This window comes from Puma concolor, chromosome C1 (assembly GCF_028749965.1).
Source record: "Puma concolor isolate L17-30 chromosome C1, mPumCon1.1.hap2, whole genome shotgun sequence".
NCBI lineage: Eukaryota > Metazoa > Chordata > Mammalia > Carnivora > Felidae > Puma > Puma concolor.
The window spans coordinates 11,401,616-11,423,250 of NC_141674.1; the positions used below are offsets into that span (position 1 = coordinate 11,401,616).

General features: G+C 44.9%; 1 protein-coding gene and 1 long non-coding RNA gene across 7 annotated transcripts in view; one reads left to right on the forward strand and one right to left on the reverse strand.

Annotated features, from left to right (window-relative positions):
• The window catches only part of DDI2 (DDI proteasomal shuttling factor 2), a 46,359-nt gene extending 32,696 nt beyond the window's left edge, over nt 1–13,663 (forward strand). For 2 of the 6 annotated variants that reach the window (XM_086715764.1, XM_086715763.1), the window contains 2 exons: nt 122–311; nt 5,204–13,663. In XM_086715764.1, coding sequence (XP_086571890.1) covers nt 122–311; nt 5,204–7,086 — 2,073 coding nt within the window. In that variant the 3' untranslated portion in view covers nt 7,087–13,663. The other 4 variants (XM_086715766.1, XM_086715767.1, XM_086715768.1 and 1 more) reach the window with 4 other exon arrangements.
• LOC147577798 (uncharacterized) lies at nt 8,490–19,693 on the reverse strand. The gene is made up of 2 exons (XR_015254498.1): nt 19,111–19,693; nt 8,490–9,343 (listed from the first exon to the last, which is right to left on the reverse strand). It is a non-coding gene; the product is annotated as an uncharacterized LOC147577798 (long non-coding RNA).
• Nucleotides 19,694–21,635: the final 1,942 nt, after the last annotated feature.

Genomic DNA, 21,635 nt, shown 5'->3' on the forward strand with positions numbered 1-21,635 from the left:
CTCTAAAAAATAAACGAACATTAAAAAATACTTAAATAAAACTTAAATATTTAAATTCAGGATAACTTTTCTGCATGGTGTTTTATCCGCTATCATCCGTCTTTGGTTTCTTCCTTCTAAGTGTTCCATCGACCTCAAGAAAAATGTGCTCGTGATCGGCACGACAGGCTCACAGACCACCTTCCTGCCCGAGGGAGAGTTACCAGAGTGTGCCCGATTGGCGTATGGGGCGGGGCGAGAGGATGTGCGGCCAGAAGAGATTGCAGACCAAGAATTAGCAGAAGCTCTTCAGAAATCCGTAGAGGATGCAGGTATTTGCAGTGGCCATGCTCTGGGATAACTTGCTCATTGTTGTCAGTGAGCCGGGGAGGTTGGAGCTTGAGAGGGTTTGGGGACCTTTTCAGTTCTTAATCCATGTCATCGTGCTGTCACGGATGTGTTCCTTGTCCTCTCTCAATACGGTAAAGAAAAACTCGGTGTTTCAACAGATCCATTGCTGTGTGCTAGGTACCTTGGGCAGTTATTTGCTTAAGCACATTTTGGTAGGCTTCCTAAAAAATCTTGTTTCCTTTTTCCTAACACAAATTCTTGCAGTAAGCAGACATTTCCTTTTAGTTCTGCAGTTTCCCTGAACATTTATTTTCCTTTTCTTAGGCCCGCTTCCTTTGAAGGATAGCATTGTCGTCCTGACTAAGCAGTCCTAACCTTTTGAATTAATATCTACTGAAAGCGCTGCTACCAGAGACAGAGGAACCAACAATAAGGAGCATAATTGAACACTAATCAGAATACAGGGTTTATGCTATTAATGAGATTGCATAGTGTGTTCTTGGGCCAAATTAGAACCGTCTGCAGACCCCTGACACGGGGATTCCTCATTCACTTCTTTGTGAGTCTCAGTTGTCTTGGTTAAAGTCTAAAGACCCAGCCAAGTTTTCTTGGGTAAGATGGAAGGACACATTCTCGATGAAATCCTACCTCCATGTGATCATTTTCCCCATCTGTTCTAAAACCGTGACTGTGGGATGCATTTTCTAGAAACTGAAGAGAATTAACTTTTAAGTTGGGGTTATTTTCAAGTCTTGAGCTATATTCATCAGTGACTAATACCACATGTTGTGTTTTCTGATACAGTAAAATGTATTAGAGCTACAAGTTCAGGGAATAGCTTTCTCCTAAAGACATAAAAGGTAGGAGCTTATTAAAAAAAAGAAAAAGGCAGCCAGATTGTGCCAGTGTTTTTATGGAGAGCACCCAAGGTATAGCCCTGAGCCTCTTAAAATTAAAATGGGCGTGGGTAGCGGATGGACTTTTCCAAGCTGGCTGTGTTCATAGTCTGCTCCTTGACACCTTTTGGCACCTTTGAGTTTTACGTACAAAATACAGCCTTGGTTGTAGGAAGGGGAATATTCTGAACAGCCATGGAATTAATAGTTTTAAGCTTCCCTGCAAGGCAAGCTTGACTGAGTTTGACATACCCACTTAGAAGGTTTTACCTGTTTTTAGTAACTTGTCAGTTGAGTCGTTATTCTGGGTATTAATAAAATGAGGATGTATTACCATCTTGTGAAATGTCTATTTTCCCCCTACAATGTGGTGTTTTTATTTGAGAAGCACTGGCTGATGAAGCAATGCTTTCTAACCTACTAACAGTTACCCTCTTTGGGTAATTACCTTCTTGTAATAAAAAGTTAAGGAGAGGAAAATAGAAACCACAGGTGTTTTCAGGCACAGTGAACAGAATGTGGCAATTCAAACGATTACAAGGAGGGGCTCCTGGGTGGCTTAGTTCGCAGAGCATGCAGCTCCTAATCTCGGGGTCGAGAGTCTAGCCCTTCGTTGGGCGTAGAGATTACTTTAAAAACATAAAAAAATAAGATAAAAAAATAAAAATAGTTTTCAGAAAAGGATTAAAAGGAAGTGGTTTTTTTTGCCCAGAGGATGATATTTTTTTTAGTGACGATACATGGCTTGTGCTAATTTTTCCAATATTTAAATAGTGAATGAATTCGACATCAGGTCTGTCTTGTTTGGAACGCTGACTTCCCAGTATCTTCAAAATCAAAACTCTGGACCTAGTAGGTAAAAGTATTTTTGCCAAAAACTGTTCCTTTGGTGGCTACCTTATGCCATAGTATCTTTTATCTTTTCTATCAGCAGAAAAATAAGTCAGGATAGGAGCTATATCTGATACATTTTCTAAACACTGACTAGAAGACAAGTTAAGCCAGGACGATCCAGTTTCATTTGTTTTTCTCCCAAAAATAAATGTCAACTGAGAAAGAAATTGGGAAAGTGACTGTCACAAGTGTTCGCTCACCTTGAAGATTGCCGTAGCTTGTAATCCCATCCATGGGTCTGCTGTTTCCACCTGTCTCACACGTCTGCCCATGAGTTCCATGTGTGTGGGTGTGTGAGATGAATTCCTTTCCAAGTTCTATTGAAGATCTGTTGAAGTTGACACGTTGTTCTGTGTATTGTGAGAGAATTAAACCAACCAGACTACAGAAGCATTCCCCAACTTTGACTCTACCAGCTCCTGATTATAAAGACGGCAGAGGAATGGAGACAATAACCCTGCATGCTGTGTGGTTTGCGTTGTTAACCCAAGTTTGCTTGTCTGTTTCCTAATTCAAACAGAGCGTCAGAAGCCATGATGCATGTAGTGTGTGTGTGCTGCAGCTGGAGTGGGCCCCAGACCAGGTATTTATAGACGCCACGTTCAGCCTTCCATCCGGTCATCGTCTGTGCTCTGAAAGTCTCTGTGTCCGCCGCAGTTTTGGAACTTAGCTTCTGCCATCCAGGTCACCTCGTCTGATCTGGTTACAACCAGCCTGTATATACATCCGTATGTTGGCACGCGTACACATCGAAGTATAGTTTCCTATTTATAGTTTCATCAACTGTTGTGGAACAGTCCAAGGAGGGGAGGGAGATCCCAGTAAAAGCCAGCTCCATCTGGCCATTGTGAATAGAGCAAATCAAGAATATCGGCCCCACAGCATGTTGTTGTTGAAGGTAACTACACCGTTAGGGGTCTCATGAGCCTGTTTCTTCTGGAAAACTGGAAGTTCCTTTCTCATATCCCTGCACACAACTGCCTAGAGTGGTAGAAGGGCACTTCTACCCGAAAGAAATTTTCATTCCGCTGAAGACGAAATCGAGGCTTCGGCCAGGTAAACTTGTCTGGGGGCACAGGTTCAATAACGTGGGCAGCGCTGAGGTTTAATTCTCCCTGAAACGGGAGTTAAGACTTGACTCTTCTCTCCCTAGCCTCGCAGAGTCTCCCCGGGAGACACTCTGTTCCCGTCTCCCTGGAATGTAAATTTGGGAGACGGCAGCCTGAGTTTACTGGCTGATTTATCAAGAGGAAAAAAGGCAACTCCCAGCCTCGGGCTTCATACGGGGTTGCAGGCTGGTTGTGATTAGATACCTGGCACTTAATTTCTTCGTTTTTTTCTTTTTCCTTAGAAAGATGGGGTAAAAGTAGGCACGGTTTAATTATTCTTAATGTCCCTTGTTCTCATCCTCTTCTCCTCTCCTGTAGTACTGAGCCTGTCCCCTACGGTCAGCACTTAGGCCAGTGAAGCCTCAGCCCTTGGAGGACTGTGTGCTGCTTTCTTAGCACAAAACACACACTGGGGCCACGTTCTCCTTGACCTGACACAGTGATTGTAACTGGCGTGCCAGTGCCCGAAGGCCATCATCACATGCCCCGTGCTACTTAACTTGGATATTTCACTGTGATGCACCTTTTCTGTTCTCATTCACTCACAACTGAACCTCTTTCAGAGTCGGCCTTAGAGATTGATAAATAAAACTAATAACTGTGTTTCTAGACACTAATGGATATAATTTACACTGAAGCAAATGCTGTTTTCCTGTTGACCTCTAAACTATATTGTTTCACCAGAAGTCAGTAACTTCCCAACAGAGTCAGTGCTTTATCTCATCGTGCTGTTAACCGGTGTTGGATTAGAATGATTTAGAGCCATTTGAATCTGGATTGCTTCCTGATTTAAGATTAAGCCCCCCACAATGGATGGCAGTCAACACGAAGCATTTGAGTCTGAGAAGCATCTGCCCTGAGAGATTGTATCGTGAAGTAGTCTTTGCTGCCACCCGTTGGCATTTAATTAACAATCTTCTAGTCACTGCATAGAGGTCAGTGTTCGTATCGGTGGCAAAAGGAGAGTTGGAATTGACGTTTAATGGCTTCTTGAGGTGGTGTTTGAGCCTGCCACCCTTGAGTGCCCAGTCAGTTGTATTGAGTCTAAATGGTCATTGCCTGTCAGAAAACTATTATGAACCATCCACCTTTGCTGCCAGGACCCTACCCCCTTTCCCTGCCCTAAAAGACTTCGGTGTCCTCACTTAGTTGTACTATGTTAATGTGATAAAGTAACTGATAAACCTTTCTAAGGTTGCCGTATTTGGCAAGGTGATGATTGGATCTAATGTGTTTGCTCTTTACCTTTATTTTTGTGCTTTGAGTCCTTGCTCAGACAGCTATCTCATGATTTGGATCATGGGAGTTTGGATAGAAATGAATTAAATAGAATATTTGTTTCTCTGTCTCCTAGAGAATGCCAAGCATATTCTCCTTTCTCTTTATAATTCCCACTCTGTTCCAGATATAACTGGTTTTAGTCTTGTCGTTTGAAATGCTAAAAGTGCATTGATGTGAGGATCACTCTAGTGCAGAGATCCTCAAAATCTGTAACATGCTTCAGAACCACCTGAGGAGCTTTTTGAAAGTGCAGACCCATGGGTTTACTCCCAGCGATGGTGCCCCAGAGTGTGCATGCTTAGCAAACAGGATTTCAGGGCAAGTGATAGAACACACTCGGAGAAACTCTTCTAAGAGGGTCGGACCCACGGAGAATAAAGATACATGAATGTCCTTCAGTCTTGAGCACTAACGCAGCCATTATGTGGGTGTTTATTAATGGTACTTAAAGAAAAATACTGAATTACAGTGTACATGTTTTGTTAAGAACGTGCCTATCTCTTATTCTGATGCTGTGATGTTGAATTGTCTACCCCAGTGAGAATGGTTCTCGTATAAGTATCAGTTTAAGACAAACCCAAGTTTAAGGACCTGATTTTGTTCTGTCCTGTTGAGATTTGTATCATCTGAGAAGTGATTGGCCTTTGTAACCTGCTAATTAATCTCTTTTCCTTTCCCTTTTGTTCCATGTAGAGAAAAGTGGTAAAGAAACTACCTCACTGGGAATGTCATCCTTACCAACTTCAGATGGATTTAACCATCCAGCCCATCCTTCAGGACAGAGTCCTGAGATTGGTAATCCTATGAGTCTTGCTCACTCTGTCTCTGCTTCAGGCTGCCCTGTCGAGCCCAGTGACCCTGACAGCATTGAACCTAAAGCTCTAAAGGCTTTGAAGGCTTCCGCTGAATTCCAGATAACCTCTGAAAAGAAAGAACATCTTCCTCCACAGGATCTTTCTGATTGTGCTTCTTCAGCAGACAGCGCTCCAGCCATGCCTCTGCAGAATTCATCCGAAGAAGCCATTGTTGCAGAGAATATGGCGAAATCTGCTGAAAGAAGCACCCAGGGCCTCAGATCTCCTCTCCACACAAGACAGCAAGCTAGTTTATCTGTCACGACTACTAGTGTGCAAGAACCACCGGGGTTTCTAGGTGAAAAGGGTTGGCATCCAGAAAGTCAGAACCCGAGTCAAGGGAATGGCCTTCAGCAGCACAAAGAACCAGGGAATGAACAGCATGAGGTTGTACAACAGAATGCTCTACATGACCAAGAACAGGAACATCTCTGTAACACAGAGAACTTTGAACTTCTTGGAGAAAGGCAACAGAATCCACAAAGAAGTGTTGATTTAGAAGCTACAATGAAAGAAGACAGGCTACAGCAGAATGTGGACCTTCCAGGTACAGAGGAAAATATTCTACCTTCCGGATGCTTTGGCTGCCCCCATTCAGAAACACTCATGGAAGTGGATACAGTTGAAGAGTCCCTAGTGGCTGTGCCTAACTCAGCGGATGGTCAGAATGCCAATGTCAAGAACATCGGTGCACCCGATCTCACCTTAGATAATCCCCTGATGGAAGTAGAAACCTCAAAATGTAATCCTTCATCCGAAATTTTGAGTAATTCAATTTGCACTCAGGATTTACAACTCCCAGACAATAACGTTGAAATGTCTGGAACAAATAAAGAAGATGGGGATTGCTCCCTGTCTTTAAGTCTCTGTGGCAGTTGTCAGCCTTCTGTGGAGTCAGCAGAGGAATCCTGCTCATCTCTAACAGCAGCCTTGAAGGAACTCCATGAACTTTTGGTCATTAGTAGTAAACCAGCTTCAGAAAATACATCTGAAGAAGTTATCTGTCAATCGGAAATGGTAACTGAGGGCCAAACAGGTGTGAAGGACCTTTCTGAAAGATGGACCCAAAGTGAGCATGTTCTAGTTACCCAGAACGAAGAGCGTTCACAAGTCTCCTTTCATCAGACCATAACTGTATCGGTGAGGGCAGAAAAGTTAACAGACACTTCAAATGGTGCTGGAGTAGAAGATGTAGAAAATATTAATGTCAGGGATCCAGGTGATGGCCTAGTAACTGATAAGGAAAGTGTCCCCGAGTCTAGGGAATCCGAGAACAAGAGCAGTTCTGACGCTCTAGCCTCAGCAAAAACGTCTGATCAATTACACTGCACCTTAGGTGTAGAAATCTCACCCAAACTTTCAGCAGGTGAGGAGGATGGTGTCAGTCCCACTTCTGAGCAAACGAAGTCCTGGTCCAGTTTCACGTTGGTTGAAGATCTGGACCAGGGCTCACAGAATCCGGTGACAGACAGGCCTGAGACACGACAGGATGTCTGTCCTGAAGCTGCAGGGCCACTTGTTGACTTTGAACCGCCCACCAGCCACCCATCACCAAGTCCCTCCATTCTTCCACCACTGATTTTTCCTGCTGCAGACATTGACCGGATTCTCCGTGCCGGCTTCACTTTGCAGGAAGCTCTTGGGGCTTTGCATCGAGTTGGTGGAAATGCAGACCTTGCACTTCTTGTCTTGCTCGCAAAGAACATTGTAGTTCCTACATAACCAAGGAAAAGTGGGCTAAACCATCCTCCATTCCCTTAAAAAAAAAAAAAAAAAAAAAAAAAGCTATAGACACACAACACACACGCGCTCTCTCTCTCTCTCTCTCTCTCTCTCTCTCTCTCTTTCACTCACCACGTACACAGTATATGTAGAGACCTGCAAGCAGAATGTTGAGCCAGATTTTTTTTAAAGATTTTTTTCGGCCAAAGTAACTTATCTCTTGTCTGATGAATTTGTCTATTCTATTTGTTAAAATTTGGGCCTTTTAAATGTATTGGCAGTATGTGCATACAAAAGCTTTTTATTATCAAGATGATGTATTCTGGAATAAAATTGATGGTTTTGTGTATAGCATACCATTTTAGAATGAGAGTGAGTGCTTTAAAAAGCAGAAGCCATGAGAAACCCTACCCCCCATGCAGCTGAAAGCAGATCACCTTCCCACTTTGGCTGTGTCTGTGCTGTAGGCAGGGTATGGCTTGTTGGCTCAATTGTCCATTTACAAACTTGATCACATGGTGTGGTGTTTGGAATTACACTTAGTGCTCTGTGTATTGGTGGTGCATCAGTTATAAGAGGAAGTTGAAGAATAATTGAGTGATCTCTCCTAGAGTGGTATGTTTTTATTTGTGTGGTTAGGATTTGGCAGTTTTATGGGGTGAGTTGGGAGGATTTAAAACTTGGGCTGCTCTGTGCGCGACAGGCTGCTGCATGGATTGCCAAGTATTTTGGGGTGGGGGGGGAATCAACATCAGAATGGAACGTGGTGCTACCCAGACAGAAAAGGGAAAAGCGTGTAATTCTGTTTGCAAATGTTTGGTGATGTTTCAAGGACCGGGAGTGAAAAATAATGGCCTAAACGCTGGAATTTACTAGAGAGTGGGTTTGCGAGCATCTTACTGATCTCACCTCAACCCTTAGCGACCAACAATGAACTTCTGCTAAGGGGTTGATTTGCCTGCAGTTCATTTCCTTTCTAAGCTCATCTACTGGGAAGTGCTTCCAAAGCTCAGTGTGAGCCGCGATCGGAGTGAGATATCGTGAAGTGTGATAACCTTGTCGCTGGTTCATCTTGGTGCTTGGAATGGTCAGCCTGTTTGGTGAGTGGCCTTTACGGCAATGGAAATAGTAATGGCAGTTTCTGACTCAAGTGGCCTTGGTAGAGATTTCCATCCCTTTCTTTCCTCAGGAGTTTCTTTTTTAAAGCAGGCGGCGTCACATTTGTGTTTACCGTGTCAAGGTAGAGTGGGGCATAGTAGATAGATGTATTTATTGTGGCCTTTTTTTATATGAGGACTAGCCCTTGGAAATCATTGTCCTGTGGGCCCCACTGTGCAATAATCCTACTGGATAGATTTTAGGTAGTTTTTCCCAGAAAATAAATTATCTTATGTACCCAGCAGGAATCTGAAATCTTGGTTTTATTGAAAAGAATTTTGAGAATGACTCCTGATTCCAAGCTAGAGTTTGCAATGTGTTTGAAACAGATGCTTCGAAAGGGTGATTCGTGAACTTAGTGTTAAATGATTTTGTGTGAAGTCTTACTCTCTTTGCAAGCTTATTCTTTCTTTCAAAATTCAAGTCATTGAGCACAATCAAAACGGAGGCTCATATCTCAGGAGTTTTTGACATTTTCGTTTGGGGGCACTTAGAGACCTTTCTCTTCTGTCCTATTCCGTCTTCTTTTCTTTTTGCTGTGACGTTTGTATGTATGTTGTGAGTCTTCAGTGATGTGGCGGAAAGTCACATAGATTCATCATGATCCTCCGAAGTTGGGAGACGGTTGGCAGAAGGAGTTGTGGTTTACCGTTTTCACGTGGGCGCTCCGAACAGCAGGTCAGCCAGGTTGTCTTTAAGATGTTCTTTGAGACAATCACATGCTGCAGACCCTTTTGCCTGCCCCACACCAAAGACGTAAGATGCACTAGGAAACTGCGTGTAGGATTTCTGTCAACCGACTCTTAGAGCTGCGACCATAATTAAGTAGTTGGTGCTATGAGGGAAGCAAAATCCAGTAGCAATGCAGTGGCCCCCGTATTTGCTTTACGGGTGGTAACTGGGAATTTATTCTAAGCTAATAAATCTTTAGGGTTATAAAGTGGGGTGGATGTGAGGTGGGGGAAGTTATCGGTGACAACAGACTCCTCCCAAGAGGCCTTCTGGGTGAAGACGGGCCTCCTAGTCTTTCTGAGCAGTGGCGCACTGCTCAGCGGCTTGGCCACTGAATTTTCACAGTGCGGAGATCTGGGAATCCATCCTAGGTAGAATACAGAATATCAGTATGGAAAAGGTTTGATTACAATCGCTTTTTACGTATGTATATTTATTTTTAGGAGAAAATCGAATAGGCCTATAGTTGTATATGTATTCTCCTTAGGAGTACCTTGAATGAATGAGCTGAACCCTCTTGCCAGATAGCCTTGTCCTTTTTCATCATTTATTTTTCAGTGTACAATTGCTTCGGATCTTTAAAACTTTATTTTCCTGTCCCATCATTCGTATGAACGTAAAGTCGCTGACATTATTAGGATTTTGAATAATTTTAAATCACGCAGTTCTTAAAACACAAAGGGAATTAAGGAACACGACACTAGTGAACTTTGTCAGTTTTACTAAAAGTGCAGAGATTCGAGATTAACTTCTCTAAAAATGAGGTAGAATCATTGTGAACTCCTCTGGTTGCCAACAGAACTGATCCTGGCCAGCCATCAACAGTAACGGACCACCTTACTGGATAGCTTCTTTGCCGTAACCGGTAACGGACGGTTCTGTGGTCAGTGCTCCCCTCCAAGGGTGGTCTCTGTTTACTCACCAGAGAGAGGAGAAGGTTGTCCTTCCTGGAGGACTTCTGCGGTTTACCTTCAGTTGGTTTCCATGGGTAGGAATGTGCTTGGTGACCAGACACCTGTGCCTAACACAGCTGTAGATATTGCCCATTGAAGCTGGGAAGAAGGATTTCCACTTGTACCTGTGTAGGCCCCCCGGGCCCCAGCCGGCGGCCTTGATCCCTCAGTTTGGGCTTTAGGCGTTAACATCTAAAGATTACCAGTGGCTTGGCAAAGAGAATGGGACAGATGGTGGGTGGGTGTTAAAACTGGTCTGCCTTGGAGCCTATGAAACCTCCCAGCGCTCCTTGTCTCCATATGTACTAAAGGAAGACACAGCCCGTGTGTTTTTTTTTTTTTTTTGTCCAAAGCATTTCTCTAGCAAGAGGGTTGCATAAAAATGGAAAGACACATGAGACTTTGTGTCACCAATTTTGATAACCAGTTAAAACTGGAATCTGCCTGTTCTTCCCTTAGCACAGCTTTCTCTCTCTAGTAAAAGCCATAAAAATAAAAACTTCATTGGTTTAACCATCAGCTCATATGTATATATACATGTGTGATTGACAAATAGCCTACAGTTAATTTTACATAGAATGAAAAGCAAGCAGTTTTTCTATTTACAGATACATCCTCCACATACGGCGGCTTTTATCCCACCATGTATATAAAAACAGCCTTGCCGGTAACCAGCCAGGAAAGTTGCATCTGATTTCCTTTTCCTACCTTTTTGCCACTTGCAGTGAGAGCAGGCAGCATAACTGAACTGCTGTGTATTTCAAACTTGTTATCACCGGTAACATATTCTAAGAGAAGCTAACTAGATTATGCATTCTTCCAACCTCTAGCACGAATACCAAAAAGCCAAATTTCTCCTTTGAATTTGGTTACTCAGTATAGTCTGTGGCTGAGTTAGAAAGAAACCGTCATCAAGAGTTTCCCTTCCTGGAAGATGAATGTTAACATTTTAGGAGTTCCATAAAATAGCTTTTTTCCTGGAAGAATTAAAAACGCCAATTCCTCAAAGACCAAGTAAATTTAAAGCGTGTCCTTGAGAACTGTGGAAATGAAAATTCATGGCTCAAGCTCTGTATCTTAGAGGTCCCTCAGTGTTAGTGAGGTGTTCCTAGGAGTTCGTTGAGTTAAGCTTTTAGGGGTAAACCTTTGAAGTACTTGATTTTCTCTTGTGCCTTAGTTTCTCCAAGTAGCAGAGGCATCACATTTTGGTGGGGAGTGAAAGTGGAAATATCAGGGAGAAAGTTTGAAAATGGCCTTCCTAGAAATAGAGGGCGTGCATGGAGTGGTCCTAAGACTCACCTTCGATTCAGAATTATCCTGCACCAAATCATTAGATTTCCCTAGACGGAAAAATTCCAATAGGGCTTTTTTGCATTGGGAGTACCAGAAAATGGTTTCTAGATGTTTATTAGATTTTTCTTCATTGCACTATCAGTATTGTGGTGGTTAAGACACAGAAAAAGTTTGAGAAAATCTGGTACTCTTGAGGGCTATACAGTATGAGCCTTTGATTAAGAATTCATTGATTCATGGGGCACCTAACTGATTCAGTCGGTGGGGCAATGTGACTCTTGATCTCGGGGTCGTGAGTTCCAGCCCCATGTTGGGGTAGAGTTTACTTTAAAAAAAAAATCGATTGATTCAAACATTAAGTGCCTGTGTGCCAGGTACTGGTGAGTACTGAGAACACAGGAGTGACTAAATCAGATTAGAAGCCTGTCATGAAGCTTTGTCTAGTAAGGAGACATGAAACAAATTTTAGCTTTAGGAGAAGGATCTGCTTTTGCCTATTAGCATGGTTTTATTTTAAAAGTCATACTAGAATGATTTGGTTCAAATTCAGAGAGTGGGAAAATCAGGCTCAAAATGGAATTCGATGCTTATTTAGAGCTTAAAACTGCTCTAAAATGTTTTTTTTTTTAATTTTTTTTATGGAATCAGAAACCAACAAAAAATGTTCAAATATTTATAGGAATACTTGAAGAAATCAGTATAAATTATTTGCAAGTAATTTATGCTGCTGGGGTGGGGTGGGCAGGGTAGAAGTCCAAGTAAACGGGAGAGATCCCAAATATGTAGCCGTGACCGTGAGCTTTCCCTCCCATCAGGGCATCCTTCCACGCAGGGTACAAATGTGGAGTGTGCCGGGGTATCCTCTCCCTGCCCGCCCCCCACCTTGAGCATGGCTGCTCTGGAATACTGACCATCTGGTCCCACGGGACTTAGAGGATTCTGTGGCATTTGCTGCTTTAAAACAGCTGAGTGCAAAATGTGGAAATGAGAACCTAGAGCAGAAAATGTAGCAAGCGATAGTTCTGGGACTGGGTGGTGGGCAGAATTATTCACAAGAGGATTCGAGGCTCTACCAAATCTCAGCAGGATCGCTTCATCAAAAGAAAATTCTTTAACCCATTCTTTAAAATGTCACCACGTATGTTGTAATCCTGAGGCATACACCTGACTGCTAGTGACTTCTGAGGCTTACAATTAGAAAACTCCCAAGTTCCTCGGATATTTATTGGTGATTGGTAATTTAGATCCTCTGGGGGACTGTAAAAGGTGAGGGGGATATAGCTGGTAAGTTTCAGGGCACAATGTTAAGGAATAAACTCTACAGAGAAAATGGCTGAAGGGTGTAGGAGTTAGAGAATGTTTCTTTTACCTTAAAAAGTTAGATTATCGAAGACGTGGGGTGGGGGTGTAGAATACAAAATTAGAATTTTTACAGAACTATATTTCTCTATGTACCATACGAAGGTTCTCAGCCGACTTGGGGAAGGGGCATGCTGGCTTATTTTTCCCTGGGAAAATCCGTGTCTGGTGGGAAATGATTTTGTTTACCAGGAGTTTGCTCTATATGCAACGTTGACTGAATGCGTCTGTGGTTTAGAGGAAGGTAGACCTCTCTTAATCTCCTACCAGAGGCAGTCAGACGAGCCATTTGGTTTCCAGATTCCTTCAGTCTGAGATGACCTGATGCTGACCAGACAGTTTTCTTTCCCTGCAGGCCCCACAGCTTTCTGAGTTTATGCCCCCTCTCTGGGACCTTTATCTCTGAATGATTATATCCCATTCTCTGTTCTCTCCATCACCCTCTTCAGATAGTTCTGGTGATGCACTCAGAGCAGTTCAACATACTGGTCATACTTGCTTTTCTCACCGTGCACGTACAGCAAAAATTGATGATGCTCACTGTTACTCAAAGTCCGTCTTCACGGCAAGTTGAGCTAATGGCCTTTGCTCTCAAGGAAGCTTTGTTTACCAGTTTTGTAGCCACACTTGGCAAATCTTAGCAAATAGAAACCCTTCTCTAACCCTTTTATTTGTTCTTGCAATTGCTCACGTATTGCTTTTCTGACTTTTCTTTAAGCTTTGAGACTACTGCATCTTTAAAAAGCTAGGCAGATTGGCAAGATAGGCTTGCCGATAGCTTAGTCACTCCATAGCGCTTTGGTTTTGAGAGTTGGGAAACTCAGAACTTAAGGGAACCAAACTCAGGAATCCCACAGTTGGCTGCACTGTGCCCTTGGTTTAGGGGCTGGACATAGGACCTGTCTGCAGCTGAGTGAACTAGATGCATTTGGGTTTGAGTTTTTGTCACATACTGAAATGTTAAGTCAGCCCTAAATAATCAAAACACTTTATTTTTCTTTTTTTAATAGGAACTTTCTGAAGAAAAAGTGATGTGTAAAACATTTGATATTTAATAAGACAATAAAGTTTTTATCATAAGACTCTTGTTTGATCAGTTTCTTTTAAATTGAGATGGTTACTTAACTTGAGTCCTGATCTGTCTCCCTGCCCCTTTGAACAACTTGTACCCGGGCACCGTGATTTGTGAGCCAGCTGCCTGTACCTCAGAAGAAATGGGTTATGCCCAAGCCATTAAAGTGAACTTCCAGATGACCACTACAGGGGCACGGCTATCTGCGCATGTCAGAGACCGTGCATTTGTGCCTCTGTGGGCAGCTGATGCACTGGAACAGACAGAACGCTGTGGTAGGGTGTCGTGGTTCGATTAGCCTCTAGAGCCAGGCTGCTCTGGCACTTACTGGCTATGTGACTTCGGGTAAGTTTCCTAACCTTTCTGTGCCTCTGTTTCCTCATCTGTAAAATGGGGACCTTCTGGGTGGTTGTCGGGATTCAATGAGTTAATACTTTCAGAACAGTACCTGGCACATACTAAGTGCTCATTAGGTATTAGCTAGTATTATTCATTGTGTCACGTAAGGGATTTGAGAATGCGAAATGCAGTTACCAGAAGTTGGGCGGTTCCAAGAGCTAGATGTGGCTCTGCCCCACGCAATCCGTCATTCAGGGTCCTAGGCTGCCAGGGTTCTGACCTTTTCAACATGTGGCTTCCAAGATTACCTTGGACATCAGCATCCACTGACGGGAGAGGAGAATGAGGGTTGTTCGTGAAAGTTTTTCTACCAGGCCTGGAAGTGGTGCAATCACTCCTGTATCCGTTTCCCTGGCTTGGTATCCAGACGGCCATACCAAAGCACGAGGGAGGCTGTGGAATACAATCTACTTACGTGCCCAACGCGACGAGTACAGTTAGGGTCATCTAGCAGTGTTTCGACCACTACCTAACACCCCCCAAGGAGATGGCTCCGTATACTATCCAGGTACTCAACTGACTTCAGTCCAGAATCCCCTGCGATCCCCTGCCCTCCTTCAGGTCTTGATTGTGGCTTTTTATTGTTTAGCAAACTGAACTTGAGGTAAGTTATCTTGCTCCTGCACCTTGGGGTGCAGGGACAGAATAAACCGCATTAGCAAATCCCTTAACAGAACAGAACAGGAAGTGCAACCCTTGTGAAGGGGTCGGGGAAACTCCTCTGCTTAAAGCTCTATCTTCAGTGGAAGGAACTCCCGTATCCATCGTCCATGGTCCCATCTGAAGCAGGTGCTAGGTCTCTACCTTCCTTGGGAGCTACACGGCTCTCTTAGCTTGCTGTTGGCACAAGTCTAGAGCACTGGGGGTTGGTCTGAAGGCTTGGAAGAGAGGCCGTGGCTTTTGAACTCTGGATTTGTGGTTTCTTTCGCAAAACTATTTCCTCCGTCACAGTGGCCTTCTGATTATCTGCTCCAGTCAATCCTCCGTTACCAGTAACCACACTCAAGAGTTCTTTCGTGTACACAGTCCTCGAGCGTGACTTCATTTCCTTATACAACCCTGCATTCAAGGCCCCAAAGTTCTTAGCTCTGTTCCTTTCCAGTTTGGCTTGTGACAAGCCAGTTCTTTCCGAAACTTTGGTCTTTCTCATAGTGTAAAAATCAACACACAAACATGAGTTTTCAACCCTTCCTCGTAGACCTGGACTTCGGGCTATGTAGTTAATGTAGTCAACCATCCAAGTTGCCACAGGAGAGTTTTTAGTAGATGTTTTGCCACAGAATTTTAAAGGTCTCCTATTTTTCTAGCCTCCCTAGATCAGTTTGCTTCCTGACCACCAAGACAGGGTCTTTTGGGTTTTAATGGTGACTATCCCATTTCAGTACCAATTTCTGTATCAGGATAGGCTAACCGCTGTAACATACTCAACCCAAATGTAAGTAGCTTAACACAATAGAACCTTATTTCTCCTTCACTGACAGGCCAAGTCAGTGGAGGCAGGAGGGCTCTTCACACTGTCATTCAGGAAACAGGCTTTCAGCATCTCTGCCATTTTCGCCCTGCTTCCAAGGTTGCCCTGGTCTACATTCAATTGGAAGATGATAGAAGAGAGGAGAGAGTCGAGCTCAAGTGGTTTTTACAGGCCAGACCTGGAAATGGTACCTGTCCCTCCCTACACACAATCGATGAAAACCACGTAACTGGCCACACCTAGCTGAAAGAGAGACGGAAACGTAGACTAGCTCTGTGCGCGATAAGAGATTAACTAGCCCAGTTTTTGTCTCGGAAAGAATATCCACCTTCTAATGTCTGCTCAGGGGACAGAGTCTCGTCTTGACTCCCAGTTACATATTCACAAATTGAGACCCCTCATTCTGAACTACTGAGAGTCAATTACTTGTTGAGGGTTGCAGGATGATCTCTTTTCTATCCTAAAGCTTGTAAACGCCGTGTGTTTAATTTTTTACAAAAAATGTTAAAGTAACATAAGATTAATGATTTTGAGATTAGTGAGTAACTTGGAAACACCTTTGAGGGGTTGGCCAATGTGGAGTCATTGCTTTGTGTATGGTTTGTATTGTGGGGTCTTCACTTGAGAAGATTTCAATGGACCTGGAGCAGCTGGTATATATAGGGAGGAGTTTAGACAAATCCCCTCCCTTATCCTGTGACCATCCCTTGCCTGTCTAATAAGAATGACCACAGCAAAGGCTACTTCTAGTTGGAGGTAAGAATTATGCTGCCATTCTTCAGATCTCAATCTTTTGATAACCATTTGAAAATGGTTATAGAGTGATAGAAAATGTGAGACATAATTAGTTACTAGCAGAAAGAATTATGGGTCCTTGGCACAGAGAAAGGGGAATTCACTACATCTTTATGAAAACAAAAAACGGGGTAGCTGGGTGGCTCGGTCGGTTGGGTGTCCGACTTCAGCTCAGGTCGTGATCTCACAGTTGGTGAGTTCGAGCCCCGCATCGGGGTCTGTGCTGACAGCTCGGAGCCTGGAGCCTGCTTCTGATTCTGTGTCTCCCTCTCTCTCTGCCCCTCACCCGCTCACACTCTGTCTCTGTCTCAAAAATAAAGAAAACATTTTTTAAAAATTAAAAAAAAAAAAGCTAGAGTGGTGTGGTTCCTCCTAGGGAGTTACTAAAAGCCGACATTTTCCCATTTAGACTCCAGGTATCTGAAATCACAGAGCCCTGCGCTGGAAATGCTCCACCCACACCCCACACCTGCTCCTCTCCGTTTTCCCCGAGAAGTCAATGGCAACATCATCCTTCCGGTTGCTCACTCCAAAACCTTGGCTCTTCTCTCTCAACCTACATCCAATCCATCCGAAAGCCTGTTGGCTTCACTTCAAAACATATTCAAAGTCCCATCGTTTCTAGAACCCCGGTCCCAGGACCCCTCACCTCTCGCCTGGGTTACCCCAGTGGGTCTTCCTGTCCACCTGCATTCTGTTCTTCCTTAACACAACAGCCAGCCCGCACCTCTCCTTAAAACCCTTCAGTGGGGCCCCTTCCCACTCGGATAAAAGCTGAAAGTCCTTACGATGTCTCCAAGGCCCCCTACCCACCTCTCCGCCTTCCTCTCCTGCCTCCTTCCCCTCCTCACTCGTCTTCTGAGCCACCCTGACCTCCGTATTCCTTGAGCTCTTTCTCGCCCTCGAGCCTTTGGATTTGCTGTCTCCTTAGTCTGGAATGCTCTTTCCTCCGACACCTTCGTGGCTTTTTCTCTCACTTCCTTCAGGTCTTTCCGCAACTCTCACCTCCGTAAAGGCCTTCTCTGGCGACCTGATCTGAAATTGAAGCCACCCACCCACCCCCTTCCGTGTCATTTCCCTTCGTTCTTCTCCGAGGCACTAACCACTGCCTAACATCCTTGCATTTCGCTTCTTGTCTACTTCCTTTCTCTCCGTCAGAAAGAAACTGCGGGAGGGTAGGGATTGATGCCTGTCCTTCTCACCGCTGTATCCCCAGTGCCTAGAGCGGTGCCTGATGCAGAGCGGATAGTAAGTCCGTGGGCGCCATCATGCTGCTGCGATTTCTCATCTCAAAGGCCCCGAGGGGCTGTCCCGTAAGTGGAGTGACATAGCACAACTGGGCCTGAAACCGGGCCAGGCCACCGAGGTCAGTTTGCAGGCTTAGGAATTCTAGCCTAGGATGACTGCTGAGTTTGAGTTTAGCATAGATTTTGAAAGAGGACTTTTTTTTTTTTTTTTTTTTTTTTAAGTAATCTCTACACCCAATGTGGGGCTTGAACTCATGATCCTGAGCTCAAGAATCGAATGCTTTTCAGACTGGGCCAGCCAGATGCCCTGAAGCAGTACTTTTTATCATACCCACATAGACAACTAATCTGGGACGTAGGCAAACAGCACCCCTCAGCTGATGGTTGTGTAGGCTTTGACTATACTGTCTCATCCTTTACCTTCCTAGAATGGAAAAGCCCAAATCAGGTGTAAAGAGAAGTGACTTTATGTTGGGTCCCACTTCTCTTCCATCCTTTTATTCCTACGGCGAGCTACAAAGGTTTTTTGCATCCCTATTGGATTAAAAATTAAGCAGAAGGTGGGGCGCCTGGGTGGCTCAGTCAGTTAAGCATCTGGCTTTGGCTCGGGTCACGATCTCATGGTTCATGAGGTTGAGCCCCGCGTTGGGTGAGCTTAAGCCCGGATTCTCTCTCTCCCTTTCTCTCTCTGCCCCTCTCTCACTCGTGCCCTCTCTCTCACAATAAAATAAATAACTTTAAAAAATTAAGCAGAAGACATTAATTCAACAAACATTGAGTATCATGTGCCAGACACAAAGTTGATGCTGTGAATACATCATCGCATGAACTGAGCAAAGGCATAGAGTCCCAGGGAGCTTATACCATAGCAGTGTCTTTGAGGAGTGACGCCAATAAGAACATGACAGGTAGTAATAAATCCTACAACAAAAATTGAGTAGATTTCTATGTTGGAAGGGACTAGAGACTCCTTAGTGTTGAATAATCAAGGAGAAAGGTCTTCTGAGAAGCTAACATTTATTTTATGTAAAAAAAAAAAAAAAATTTAGGGGCGCCTGGGTGGCTCAGTCGGTTGAGCGTCCGACTTCGGCTCGGGTCATGATCTCGCGGCTCGTGGGTTCGAGCCCCGCGTCGGGCTCTGTGCTGACGGCTCAGAGCCTGGAGCCCGCTTCGGATCCTGTGTCTCCCTCTCTCTCTGCCCCTCCCTGACTTGTGCTCTGACCGTATCAAAAATAAATGAACTGTAAAAAAATTTTTTTATTAAAAAAATTATTTTTATTTTTTTTAATGTTTACTCATTTTTGACACAGAGAGAGAGACAGAGCATGAGCAGGGGAGGGGCAGAGAGAGAGGGAGACACAGGATCCGAAGCGGGCTCCAGGCCCCGAGCCGTCAGTCCAGAGCCCGGCGCGGGGCTCGAACCCACGAGCCGCGAGATCATGACCCGAGCCGAAGTCGGACGCTCAACCGACCGAGCCACCCAGGCACCCCGGAACCTAGCTCTTTACATCTCGTAAGTGTGACCTCCTCTGTGCTTCATCTTACCTGGTGGAAGAAGAAACAGCACGGAGGAGTACTCCTTGCTCAGAAGCCCAGCCGAGAAGTCGATCGCTTTATTTCTATTCACGTTCCGCTAGAGAGAACTTGATGGGATAGCTGTGCCCACTACAGAGGAGGACGTAATCTGGCCCTGGGCCTGGCTACGACGCTGTCACTGTGGAGAGAGCGGATTTTGGCGAATAGCTGGGCGGCCTCTGCCACACTGGGGAAGAGCATCCCTGCACAGGTCCTCAGGTGTGAACGCACTAGGACGGCACAAGGGCTGGCACAGGTCCCGGCACGCACCAGCCGAGGGCTTGGGAGATGAGTCAGGGAGAGAGGCTGGACCAATCAGCTGTGACCTTGGAGGCCAGAGAAGAGTCCGGATGTCCTTCCAGATGCCGTGACGTGAAGATATGGAGGCGTTGAAGTTGGGAAGTTGGGGCGGCCGGGTGACTCAGCTGGTTAAGCGTCCAATTGTTGATTTCGGCTCACGTCACGATCTCAAGATTCGGGAGATCAAGCCCCACATGGGGCTCTGCACCGTCAGGGATCCTCTCTCTTCCCCTCTCTCTGCCCCTCCCCTGCTCTTTCTGTCTCATTCATGCATCTGCTCTCTCTCTCTCTCTCTCTCTCTCTCTCTCTCTCTCTCTCTCTGTCTCTCTCAAAAATAAACAAACTTAAAAAAAAATAAACTAGGAGGTGGAATGACTTCCCAGTTTTCACCAAACTGTCTTGCTGACTGGACAGTGATGAGGAAGGAACTGGATGTTCAACATTTTTTTAAATTTTTTAATTAAAAAAAATTTATTTTAGAGAGAGAGGGTAAGTAGGGGAGTAGGGCAGAAGGAGCGAGAGAATCTCAGGCAGGCTCCCTGCTCAGCATAGAGTCCGACACAGGGTTCAAGCCCCTGGGACCATGACCTGAGCCGAAATTGAGAGTTGGTCGCTCAACCGACTGAGCCACCCAGGTGCCCCTCGACATTTAAAAACAATAGATTGTTATTATTTTTAGCACTCTCCACACCCAACATGGAGCTCGAACGCACGGCCTCCAAATCAAGACTCACGCTCTCGAAACTGAGCCAGCCAGGTCCCCTGGATGTTCAACATTTTCAAATAAAATCACCTGTGCACACCTGGCTGGCTCAGTTGGTGGGACCTGCAACTCTTGATCTTAGGGTTGTGAATTTGAGCCCCACATGGATGTGGAAATGACTTAAAAATGAAATCTTTAGGGGCACCTGGGGGTGAGCATCCAACTCTTTATTTTGGCTCGGGTCATGATTTCATGGTTTGTGAAACTGAGTCCCACTTCAGGCTCTGCACTGACAGCTTGGAGCCTGCTTGGAATTCTCTCTTTCCCTCTCTCTCTGCCCCTCCCCTGCTTATTTACCCAGTCCTAGATCTCTAGATCGTCTGCACTTGTGGGTGCCAGAGTTAAAGTATAGGAACCTGAGGCTTGCTGTGATGTACCCCCAGCCCCTCCTATCTCCCCTCTCAGGGACTCAGCTTCACAAGCCTGATGACCAAGGAAATATTTACTCCCTCCTCTGGAAACACGAATGTATTTGCCTTGAGTTGAGGAGCCAGGGAGGAAATAGTCGCTTAAACCACCCTCCACCTTCCCCCCCACCAAGTTTTTATCTAAATTCCACTTAGTTTGGGGGCTCCCGGGTGGTTCCGTCGGCTTAGCGTCCAGCTTTGGCTCAGGTCATGATCTCATGGTGCGTGAGTTCGAGCCCCACCTCGGGCTCTGGGCTGACAGCCTGGAGTCTGCTTTGGATTCTGTGTCTCCCTCTCTCTCTGCCCCTCCCCTGCTCACGCTCTGGCTCTCTCTCTCTCTCTCTCTCTCTCAATAAATAAATAAATAAATAAATAAATAAATAAATAAATAAATAAAACACATTCCAGTTAGTTCACATTCCAGTGTAATATTTATTTCAGGTGTAGAGTTTGATGATTCAGCGCTTCCAAACAACACCCAGTGTTCATCACAAATGCCCTCCTTAATACCCATCACCCATTTAACCCATCCATCCCCCTGCCCACCCCTGCTTTTTTAAAAAAAAATTCTTAGGGGCGCCTGGGTGGCGCAGTCGGTTAAGCGTCCGACTTCAGCCAGGTCACGATCTCGTGCTCCGTGAGTTCGAGCCCCGCGTCAGGCTCTGGGCTGATGGCTCGGAGCCTGGAGCCTGTTTCCGATTCTGTGTCTCCCTCTCTCTCTGCCCCTCCCCCGTTCATGCTCTGTCTCTCTCTGTCCCAAAAATAATAAACGTTAAAAAAAAAATTTTTTTTTTAAAATAAAAAAAAATTCTTAGAGAGAGCAAGCAGGGGAGGGGCAGAGAGAGAGGGAGACAGAATACCTAGCAGGTTCCGTGTTGTCAGCCCAGAGCCTGAGGCGGGGTTCCAGGGCATGAACTGTGAGATCGTGACCTGAGCCGAAGTCAAAGTTAGACACTTAACTAACTGAGCCCCCCACGTGTCCCTGTTTATTTGTTTTAAATGAGCCAGTCCAATGGGGCACCTGG